Source organism: Lygodium microphyllum, chromosome 12 (assembly GCF_053477565.2).
Source record: "Lygodium microphyllum isolate KBCC chromosome 12, Lygodium_microphyllum_v1.1.10, whole genome shotgun sequence".
Taxonomy (NCBI): Eukaryota; Viridiplantae; Streptophyta; class Polypodiopsida; order Schizaeales; family Lygodiaceae; genus Lygodium; species Lygodium microphyllum.
Genome location: NC_141146.1, coordinates 113,308,470 through 113,320,382, shown reverse-complemented (window position 1 = coordinate 113,320,382; position 11,913 = coordinate 113,308,470). Strand labels below are relative to the sequence as shown.

General features: G+C 39.2%; 1 protein-coding gene across 5 annotated transcripts in view; it reads right to left on the bottom strand.

Moving 5' to 3' along the window:
• Nucleotides 1-2,709: 2,709 nt before the first annotated feature.
• The window catches only part of LOC148028167 (kinesin-like protein KIN-8B), a 60,116-nt gene continuing 50,912 nt past the window's right edge, over nucleotides 2,710-11,913 (bottom strand). For 4 of the 5 annotated variants that reach the window (XM_087689843.1, XM_087689844.1, XM_087689845.1 and 1 more), the window contains 9 exons: nucleotides 8,185-8,276; nucleotides 7,881-7,982; nucleotides 7,606-7,752; nucleotides 6,628-6,778; nucleotides 6,159-6,221; nucleotides 5,780-6,016; nucleotides 4,748-4,849; nucleotides 4,523-4,636; nucleotides 2,710-4,421 (listed from right to left, as the gene is read on the bottom strand). In XM_087689843.1, coding sequence (XP_087545969.1) covers nucleotides 3,537-4,421; nucleotides 4,523-4,636; nucleotides 4,748-4,849; nucleotides 5,780-6,016; nucleotides 6,159-6,221; nucleotides 6,628-6,778; nucleotides 7,606-7,752; nucleotides 7,881-7,982; nucleotides 8,185-8,276 — 1,893 coding nt within the window. In that variant the 3' untranslated portion in view covers nucleotides 2,710-3,536. Of the gene's footprint in view, nucleotides 4,422-4,522; nucleotides 4,637-4,747; nucleotides 4,924-5,779; nucleotides 6,017-6,158; nucleotides 6,222-6,627; nucleotides 6,779-7,605; nucleotides 7,753-7,880; nucleotides 7,983-8,184; nucleotides 8,277-11,913 lie in introns of those variants that run through there. The other variant, XR_015692688.1, reaches the window with a different exon arrangement.

The following is an 11,913-nucleotide window of genomic DNA, read 5'->3' as shown; positions in this document are numbered from 1 at the left end:
AAAATCTAACAATCTCTCATTACTCTATGATAGAAGTCGCCAAACTCTAGGAGACTATAAAATATTCTTAAAACATTGAAAAGCATAAAAAATTCAATGACTTCAAAATTTACATTCAGATTTGACTATTCTTCTCATTGACAAATTCGTTATCCTTTCTAAATTAATTTGTTGAAACCTTTTAAGGGAACTCCAATAATAGATTATTTTCCATTATTATTAGAAGTTACAAATTTTTTAATACTTGAAGTCATTCTTAAACATGACATGACTACAACTAAATCTAGAAATTAGTATAATATATATCTAGTGAATCATAAGTCATTCTATTAAAGAATATTAGTGGATTTAAAAGTTAGTACGATCTCAAACTTATGATTATCTCATAAATGTCTTCCACCTATAGTTACAGTAATATTCTACGAACACAAATTTAATGTATGAGAATATTTCGAGAAAACCCATGGTTACCTTATTTTCATAAGAAATGTATAGAATACATATATGTAATGTAGATTTGCTACATGAGATAGCACTTGCATGTGGTTGGCCACCCTTGTAGTTTTTTCAAAAAAAATCAAATTGAGAAAAGCTGTTATTTAACCCAAGGAACACTATGAAATTATGCTATTTATAGTATTTATCAAAATTCATTATGAAAATAATATGATTTTTACTCTTTTTGTGCATTTTTCCTAATTGTCACATTATTCGTGACTTGTATAAGTGTGTACGTGACAATAGTTGCATTATGCATGGTGGATAGATTGAAGAATATCAATGTGCTTTGTATTGTGAGCAGTCTATTCCATAAAGTTATGCAAAATAAATATATTGAGAAAGCATATTTTAATGCGTAATAATTAATTATAATAAAAAACTTTAGCTTAAAATTATTTTTTAATACACTTATTAATGTAGAGTTTACAAGTACTCATGCATTATTTATTTATTTGGATACTATTATTTTGTAAGATTTAGAATGCTTGATTATTATTATTTTCTTATCCTTAGATTAGGTTTATTTGCTAGCAATTAAAAATTTGAGAGCAAAAGCATAACAATCATATAAGAAAAGCAAAGGCCCAAATAGAATATATATTCCAATGTTGTTTTTGAGTACAAAAGCTTAATGCAATTTATAATTACATGCATGAATGAGTGTTCATCCATGCATGGGAGGAGATTGTATCCAATCTTGTATCGTGCATGGCTTTTTTATTTCTCTAACTCTTATTTAATTTGTGTTTCTTTTCATTTTGACTAATATTTGATTATTGTGTAATGAAGGGCCTCAACGTAAATTTTTCAATTGGTCACATATGCAAAAAAAGTATTTTTGTCCATCACATTGTAAAATGGCATTGACAAGCTTCCCATCCAAAAGTGTGTAGAGTAAATAAGCTAAGTATATGATAGGTCATATTCTCTACAATGCATAAGGAAAAGTAGATGTCCAACCCCTAGGTGAACACCTTGATTGATTAACAACTTGGAAAATAAGTTTGTCACTTGGTGTGCAACTAGTTTAAGCTAAGCATGCCCCATTCATACAAGTGGGTTGATGGTGGGCTTTGATATTCTTTGTGCCTATTGTGCATTCTAAAAAGTCATTTTTGATGAAGCATATCTCATTTTCTTGTAGGGATAACATGGAACTTAGATGCAAAGAGGATTTAGTTTTAACCTTGTTTTGTTTCTCACAACAAAGGATTGATGGGGTAGACTTAAATTGGCCTAACTTGATCTTGTTCTTTTGAAGGTTAAATATTCTCTAATGTTGAAAAGCATATTTAAAATTGATTGGCCACCAATATTAGTCAACTTCCCTTTTTACTAGTCTTCATAGAAATGGCCACAAGACTCATAATTTGATGCTTACAAAATGGTTGTGTTCTCATTTTCCCTTACACATCTATGAACTACTTAGTAGATCACAACACTGCATTAATATTCATACTTTCCATCTTCTATTCACTTCGAGTAGTGAGCCATATTTGAAAGTTTATCAATTTCAACACCAAGGCACTTGTGCCTCCATACAAACCCTTCATTCATTTGACAATCCATCCTATTTCCCTTCATCAAATGTTCATAATACATTCTTGTGGACTAATTGCATGAGGATCCATGTAGTGTTTAAGAGAGAAACCCATTTATAAAATTGGAGATACAAATGCTCAATTACCAACTTTGGGCTCACTTGTTTTTTATCATTTACACTAGCTATAAAACATAGCATCTATGATTAAATCCTTCAAATATCCACCAAGTAGATCACAAGATTGCATCATTATGTCTTTTTTTACCTCCTATCCACCAAGCAATAGTGACTGATACTTGAAATTTACCAATTCCAACAACACTAAGGCACGTGGTTCCACTAACCCTAAATGCATCTTCAATCTTGCTTGAGCATTAATAGACGTCTCTTTGATTAATTATGTGAACTCCATTAGAAGTCCATGTAGTGCTCAATGCTCATGGGATGTATACGTTCATAGGACTGGGGATAAGAGTGCTCAACTACCTACTTACTTTGAGCTGACTTGTTTTTCATCGATTAAGCATAAGGAAAGGAAATGCGAGTAGTATATAGGTCGCATTTTTGCAAAAAAATATCTTGTCTAAACCATGCACTTTTTTCTTGTGGTTTCGGGGGGAGGGGGGGAGTCGGGACGCGCGCGCGAGAGAGAGAGAGAGAGAGAGAGAGAGAGAGAGAGTACTGGTAGACTGCACAGTGCACGCATGATGGTCAGCACTGAGCAGATCTCGAGTTCGATCTGAACATCCAAATGGTCTCATTTAAACCCATGTACAGGATTCTGCAAATTCGAAAGTATGAAAGTGACTGAAAAAGCCACATCACTTGACACTAAGGCCATATCATGGCAGGCCGGTTTAAAAAAATTGTGTACAACACCCACATCGACAGTGCATTCAATGCATTGTTCTGTTGTCCCATACGTTTATACTGCTTTTCCGTGAAAACACTGCGCTAGACACACGAGAGAGAGAGATTGTCTCACCCTGGGCACATGGAGTACTTCAGGCAGGGTTCCGGCTGAGATGCTTCTGGCTGGCAGTGGGGGTCACGACCTCTGCAGTCGGAAGAGAAATCAGAAACACTATCGCAGCCTGACGGACACCACCTCCATGTACCGTCCGGCAGGATGGGGCAACTCTTCGGCAACCAATCGAGTGCACCCACCTCCCTCTCTCTCCATCTTTCTGCCCGTTACAACTAACCGATCTAACATGTGCCCATATTTGTGGAAAAATCAGGCAAGCGTCAGGTAGAGATCATCCTGTGTGTGCCCATATTTCTGATAATATCTGTCAGGCATAAATAATATCGGCTACCATAGGGAACCCTCTCATGTGCCCAGGCTGTCGAGAGAGAGAGAGAGAGAGGTTTTGGGGGTGGATTTGAAAGGCTGATACATAATTATTGTACACAACGTTGTTAGTGGCGACTTTACAAAGAAGGTAGAGAGAGGAAAATTATCGTTACAGAAACGCACATTGTGTGGACCTCACCCACATCCACAGCGATGAGACAAACTCTCTGTCAATCTGCTTTGCTGATGGCTGCGTATCCTAACGATCTCATAGTCATCTACACGGATATTGTGAGCGCCACCTGCTTTGCACTTACCACTGCAGCAGTTCAATTGTGGCATCTCACTGCTGTGACTCCTGTGCTTCAACTGGCTCTCACAGACGGGAGCCCCACTAGAGTAGCAGGCCGAACCCATAGAGTGTCTCGTTGCATCCGTATGGCTATCCATCTTCATACTTGAAAATGCTTCGGCAAACAAGTTATTTTGCGGTGCATTAAAAACGCCTGTGCCGCACTTAGCATCCAAACATGCCTTCCATAGTTGTCTCCCCAGAAAGCCTTGTTCGTGAGGATGCATTGACATCCTGAAGGCACCATTTGTATGCCCACATGCAGAGCTTAACCTTGAGGCATGGAGGAAGTTGCCAACCACATTATTCTTCTCCATCCCATGGACATGCGTCCCTTGCTGTTGGCAATTAGGATAAGCATTGTGAAAACCTGTGTTTCTGCTAACAGTGTGATACATAGTCCGCTTGGCGTCACTACATTCGTGATATCTAGATGTCACAGATGTAAATTGCAAGAGACCCAGAGTGTTGCATGTTTCACATGCATTCGATAGGGGTAGGTCATGCAAAAGAGGATGCCCTGTTTTAAGAGCATTGCAAGTCATTGGACAAGGCATTGCCCAGCCTTCTATAGTGATGCCTTGTCTAGATGCCAACTCTAGGATTTGTTTCTGCTCCAAACCTGATGCTTTGAGCACGGTCCACAAATTACTGAGAACCTCTCTTTGATTATTGATGATCTGATCCCTCACAGCGATCTGAAGTTGAAGTTCGGTGTTTGACATTCCCTACAAATCAACGGGTTTAGAACCACAACCCACAGCGTCATTTTATCAAATCAATTTCATGCATCAAAAGTCCTGAATTTGACCAAAGGTCGCAGTTTTACCAGGAGTCTGTACTGGCTCAGGATTCTCAAGTACGTAGCACTATTATTACTGCTTAAAGCTTTCTCGATAACATCTTGTAGTTCCTTCCGTTGCGCTTCATTTTGCTCGATTTCCTGATTAGCAACAAAAAAAAACGAGTATATTGTAAACGCGCAGAAAGGATTATCTTCTATACAACCCACATCATCAGACAGCCCAAGTAAGTCAACCCAACATTTTGTTACCTGCCGGTATTGCGCCCCAGCCTCATCATTGTCACGTATGTTATCCAGGACTAACTTCCTCCTCTCAACAAGAATTTCTTCAATCGCGGCATCGTCATCTGTCTGGAGGGGAAAAAAGACATTTTAGAATGATCACAGTTTATCCCCTTCATACAGTTACCCAGACCATTGGCAATCTGCAAAACAACTCCGAGAGAAAGACAGAGCAAGAAAGTAAGAGAGACAGTTCAACTGTAAGGCCATAAAACCTATGAGACAGAAAAGTAGTACAACAATGCTCTTACTATGATGCTAGGAGGGTCCTAATTTGCAACTAACTTCCATAATTCCAAACACAGCTTGTATTCACATGACAAGCTTGCATGCACATGACAAAATTGTTCCACCTATGCAAAATGCAGAACCTGGTTATCTGATCTATGGAGATTGCAATCATAGGATTAATACTATGCAATATGAATTATGAGGCATGAACCCGGGTATTATGTATTATGAGAAGAAAAGTTCAAAGCATTAACCAACAACACATGTATTGAATGGCAAGTTCTCAAATATATGCATTCATTTACATGTGAGTGCTTGATCATTTTTGTGTGCTTGTTGCTTTTAAGATCTTTAACAGTCATTGAACTTTTTCTACCTATCCAAGATTAGGAGGTAAGAACACTAATCACAAATTACGCATAAACATGGACTTCTCTCTAAAAGTAATAATGTTGGACATCTGCAGATGCAGAGTCTCCACTCATGGTTCTCTTTTATTTTCCCAAGAGTCCATTTCATAGCTCCAAAAAAGCATACTTCAAAAAACGATTGCTTTTTTCGGAGGTTTTGAGAGTAAATAATAATGCAAGAGACGAGATCTGTTGTTGATGACACCTGCATGATAAGATTGCACTTAGCTCAGCAGGAACTCAATACTGAGCTATTTGAGTTTTGCATGGCATGAAGACCCAAAAAAATCAGAAACATGGTGCATGATAACAAGTAGAACTATGAAGAAAACAAAATAATTTAAAATGAGGAACTCACATGATGCCTTGCAATTTGATCGTCCAATTGTTGTAGCTCATTGTGATTGTGCATATTTTTATCTTCAAGTTCAAACAGTGCTTTCTGCAGATTGATCCTTTCTTCCACGTTCTCCTTGATATCCCGACTAAGGGTGTCCAACCATGAGAGTCCATCGTCCTGTGACTTTCCTATGGACAGACCATTTAGCTGGACCTCTTTTTCTTCCAACTCCTTTCTAAGACTAATAACTTCATCCTGCAAAGTCGGCCTCTTGATATCAGAGTTCAATCTACATGCTTTAAGCTTGTGGATTATCTCAACATCACCTTCAGAAGTTATATTATACAAACTAGAGTAACCAAAACAGCACAAGAGTTATTAAGGAAACCCAATTCACCTGAAGATTGTTGATCATCCGCTGGTAATCCGCAACATGAGAATCTAAAGTGCCTATATTTTTCTGCACATGGTAATGAGAGATTCATGAGATGGGAAACACGCAATGGCATGTTCAGATAAAACAATGGGTCTAACGAATTGAACAATGGCTTATTAGTTTGCTAATTGTGACGACTCAAACCTCTTAATACTCTGAACAGGGGGAATATGAGAATCACACAAAGCAGCATTAGATTCAATTCCCGATTTCCTAGATGAAATGCTGGACACCACTACCGCTATTCAAAAATTTCAACCATCCAAAAGGGACCTCCTTAAGGTAACAAGAAGCCCTTAGAACCTGCTGTGACGAATAAGTAGTCCGTATACAGCATACTTTTCACTTCGTAACATCTTCGATTAAAGAGCAACGTATGAACTATTATCGTCTCTTAAAGCCAAGTTCCAGAAGACAATGATTAGTCGACCTGGACATGTGTCTTTATTTCCTTTGCTCTATCCGCATACTTCAGCGTATTGATTGTATGTTGATACTGGTGATCAGCATACGATACAGTAGCAATCATGCACGTTTGAGAATTTCCACTCAGGCCATCCTTTAAAATCCTTGTCAGTTTGCTGCAAACGAACCACGTATAGAGCTATTAATATTCACCTTCTCTTGAAACCTGCTAGATGAAAAGACTTGGAAGAGCAGAAAATTACTAGATATCAATAATATTAGTTCAAAAAAAAAAACCGATTATACAAGCAGGTAACCATCCCGGTCCCCGGCTACATGGACAACAATACAATCATAGATAGATAGAATAGCCTGCCAAAAGGCAAGAATGGTCGCGTATAGAAACCCAAGTCTTTTAGGGGGTTTAACAGCCAAGCCATTTTATTTGTTGTTCTCCAATCTTCCCTTCTACGTTATCCTGTCTGTCACAGGCTAACCGACACTTTCTTGTTTTTCCCGGGGGGGTGGTTTTTAAAGGTTGGCTTGAAGGCCTGATGTGAATTTGTTCTTTTTAATAGAACAGACGTTGCGCATACGAAAGAGCCCAAATGGAGAGAGATCAGGGCTAACGCAACATGACAATTTCCCAATGTCAAGAAAACAGTCAAATAAAACAGAACAGTTTTCAGATTGAAATATTTCACATCTACCCCTAAATTTCATAAGTCAATGAAATCTGCCCAGGCAGAATCCTCCCGAGGGAAATTTGTCTATCCTTTATATCAGGAGACTTGGAAGCCACAAGCGTTGTGGTCTAACCTCAAATCCCGAAACATTCCAGCTCCTAGTCATTAACATCCTTTATTATGCATTGGATCTGGAGAATCGACTCTCCAGCAGACACTTAATACAGGCCATATCATATGAAAATGCTGCATGCACTCAACAAAGTTATTTATCAAAGATTGAGACATTACAAGCACTGAGCATGCATATACTTTACCTGTTACGATAGGGAACATATGCAAGGCCCTTTTTTTGCTTCTTTCCCAAAGCATTGATGCAGTTAGCCAACGCTAGAAGTGACTTATTTATGTTGGCACCATCCCTTAGTTTCTGGCCTGCGTTATTTGTCTCTGAAGCTCTTTCACTGTGCATAAAACCAGAAATGAATAAAGATGATGCTTTCCACTTGTAAACCAAGCTAAACGCTTTAACTCATAACTGCATGAAACAGGAAAACTCGACTTCAAAGCTTAGCTTCAACAGACCACCTACCTCCCAGCCAGGTCAACCAAAGCCACTTTGCCTTGCAAAACTTGAGTGCCAAGAGCATTTCGGCAATATTTTTTCACAATGATTTCTAGAACAGCATGAGAACTGTAAATCATGTTAGAGGATTCAGCTACAATACTGCAACATGTTGAAATCCCTTTTAAGAAAACAACAGAAACCATTTATTAACGACACCTCAGAGGAGCTAACCCCCTGGTGAAGGTAACATACACACAGTACAAAGAAAGGCCTGTAAAGAGCAGCTAAGTACATCATAAGTGCAATGGTTAATATGTGACAGTTATACCGTGAAGAAGTGCTGTTTGCATCTGTTCTTTCAGTCTTCCTTCTACTGTTCCCAATATGTAGAAGCTCTAGAATTTTGGCTGCAGAATTTACCTGCAATTATGAAAACATCGGACCCAATTATGCTGCTTTAGTCTCCCATTGTTTTTCTATAAATACAGCACAGATGCAGTAAAAGCCTGGAGAATGCATGAGGACACGTAAACAAAACCCCTACATAAAGTGACCCCATTTTATTCTGATCGGAATCTGTTTCCATTGCTAAGGAAAAAGGCACAGTACAAAGCAACAAGGGAAAGTTCACTTGTGGCTGGCCAATCTGCACGATAGTAATGTCCGAAATGGAAAAATATGACTACAAATTCAGTTCGTGGGAATAGCCACCCATTGAGCACCACCCAGCTAATGGAATTACACAATAAGCCAGATGACCAAACAGCCAAAAAATGGAATTACACAATAAGCCAAAAAATGTCATAGCAACATCAACAGCTTGCTTTTAAAAGGACTCCAATGCCCTCAGAGAGAATGTGTTATATGATGTGTACATGTGGGACATTTGGGTTACTGTGGTCACGGCAATCCAACCTGGCAAGAGGATAATTCTGAACTGCTGGTTAACAGGAGTCCTTCCCATTCACAATGGGATTTCCAGTGTTTGACTACAATACAATGGTTCAACCATGATTAGAGGGACACACATTTTCACATTGTGGGACTGCAGGAATGATGGTCAGCAAGCCAAAATGTTGACAGTACAAGTGATAAACTATGGTAACATGTGCACTCAAAACACTTGGTTATCCAATTTAGTTTGAATTTTCCCGTCTACCACAGTACAAGTAACAAACTCTATATGCACGGCATATGAAGAAGCTAGGGCCAGAGGAAAATGAAAGAGAACACTGCAGTATTTGCACATGCTTGGCAAGAATCTGGTGCTCACTCGATAACCAGCTGCAGGGGTGGGGGAGGCTGACATTGGATTGCCTGAAAAATGAGTTGGCACTCTTTCCTTTGCTAGATCATATAATGGTCCTATTTTAGTGTTATATTGTCAATACATTTGGTAGTATGAATATAATCCAAGAAATCTTCTAGCTTCATGTTCATGTTTTGGGGCTGGCCACTTTCCACTTCACCACATCCATAACCTTCCCTTGATCCATCATTTTGTTAACATTGCCGAGTATATGACGCAAGTACTTATTGCTTTGGGAAAACCTCATTTTTCTTCATGGTGATGTATTTCAAAGCTCTTAAAGCTCAATGGGTAGATATTTTCTGGGTTCTTTGATTTCGCCATTATTTTTCAGATCTTGTCAAAAGATTTCATTGATGATGCAATTGAAGGTGGCAGGAGCATCAATCAAACCAAATGGATGGCAAAAATTTGTATAAGCTGAAGGTGGTTCAGAAAGGTGTCTTTGGAATATCCTATGTGGAACTGATAAAAGCCACTTTTAATATCAATGCAGCTAAAGATGATGGCTCCCCCTAATCTATCGATGATAACTGTAGGGATAGTATACATGTTCTTGTTGGTGATAATGTTCAAAGGCTCTACAATCGACACATACACAAAAAGATCCATCTGTCATTTGTACAAGAAGATCTGGGGAATAAAATTCAATCTACTCCTGCACTTTGGCCGATATACATCAATATTACATTTCAATGAAGATTCTCTTTCACAAACTAATAATTAACAAGCAAAAGATCTATTGCATCGTAATTTGCACATGGCTAACTAAAGGGATAAATTTATCATCTTTTGCAACATCAAGTATAAATTTTTTGCCACTATAATTGATCTTTAACTTCTGTTTATTTTTTCCATAGATTGGAACAGTTTGCATTTTGTTACCCATTGCATGTCCAATAGTACATGAAATCCTTGAGTTGAAACAACAGACTAAATGTCAGAGATAGGTACCATCTGCAACCATATCCATTCAATGGTTCGAGTGACTTCATCTTGTTCTTCTAGAACAGGGGACCCTGCCAGCCCTTTATCCTTTTTGGTAAGACCTATTGCATTAGTCACCTCTAGAGAAATGAAGTTAAGTCTGGATCTAGAATCAATCCGAACTACAAGAGGTTGGAGAAATGAAGTTGTGTAAGATCCAGAGTTGATCAGAACCACAAGAGGTTTGATTTCAGAGTTTGCCGAAGACTTTCCACTACCTCCTATTTTTCACATCCTTGCTTCGATTTGGAGACTAAATATCAGCCACTGCACATGGCCTTTGGCTTGGGAATATGTTTCTCTTTAGCCAGTTCTTTCTCCTCATCCTTGTTTCCCCTTTCTTGGGACATTCCAAAGATAGATGTCCTTCTCTTCACAACAGAGTATCTCCCCTATTTTATGTACTTTTCGACCTCTTCTGAGGATGATATACTATGAGATGTTCGAGTCTCCTTTGCACCTTTTTGTCTCTATCAGGGCAGTAAGAAAATTTTTCCCGTTGTCTTCAATCTTGTGCTTCTTCTGAGTCTTTCCTCATTTTGATCATCCATCTCATATCCCTTTCTTCTACACTAAACAGCCCCACCTCCATCATAACTTTTGGGGAGATATTCATTATGAGATAAAGTACAAGGTTAGAACCTCCAAACTTTCAGAGCTGCTCTCATAAAAAATGGCTGCCATGAACTAATCTACTTTGAGATGTATCTCAAAGGTACCATAATTTGGCAGCCAAGCACTAGGCAATCAAATTAATGCCTTAGATGCCAAGTCGTAGACTTCCCTAGATTTGGGCATAAAGCCATGCAATAGGAGGCACCTCACAAGCAATGTACCCCAACGAATCATTAGAATGGGGAGGAAAAGGTAGTAAGACAACCTTCACAAATCTAAAGTGCCCAACCAGCAGAGCAATGGGTGCCCCTCTATACAGCCCACCCTCCACAACCAAACGCCGCACATTGCACGCAACCTCTCCTTTAACAAACCACTCCTCCTGCATCTAGACTCCCCTCCACTTCCTTTGCCCAACCCTCACCTTTTGCTTCCACCTTCCAATCCCACGTTGCATCCTTCCCCCAACTCTCTATCCCTCTTCTAGAATCCCCTCAAGATGCATCAAAGTCATCTCACCTACCTCTTTATGCAACTGGGAGCCAACCCCTCCTGCTCCTTCCTCCTCTTCATCACCAGCAAGCTACCCCTCTATACACCCCACCCTCTACAACCAAATCCCCCACATTGCATGCAACCCCTCCCCCAACCAACCACCCCTCTGCATCTAGGCTCCCCTTGTGAGAAAATGCACCAGCTATGGAGGAGAGAGAAGCAAGAGACTGTGACAGTGAGTGAGTTGAAGCAAGAGAGTAGAGTGTACTTGCTAAATTGAAAAGATAGAGTGAAGATAAAACCCAAGTTAGGTCTAGGGTTGACCTAACCAGCCTTCCACAAACTAATTGGAGTTAGGCTTGCTTACTCTAGTCCCTAGTGTGTCACTACTTTAATGTCAAGTCATTAGGTACACACACAAAATTGACACTTCAAAGTGTCCACACAAATTACATGGGCACTACCCAGAATTGGCAAATTCTCACACCCCCTTGCAGTGCCAATGCGATGAAGTACAAGGATGATCAATCACCAAAGGGTACTAAGGTTAAGGACTTTTAAAAAGCCTCAAACTTCTCGTGTGGTAATGCCTTGGTGAAAATGTCTACAACATTTTCCTGTGTGGGTACATACATCAAGCTAATCTCTCTT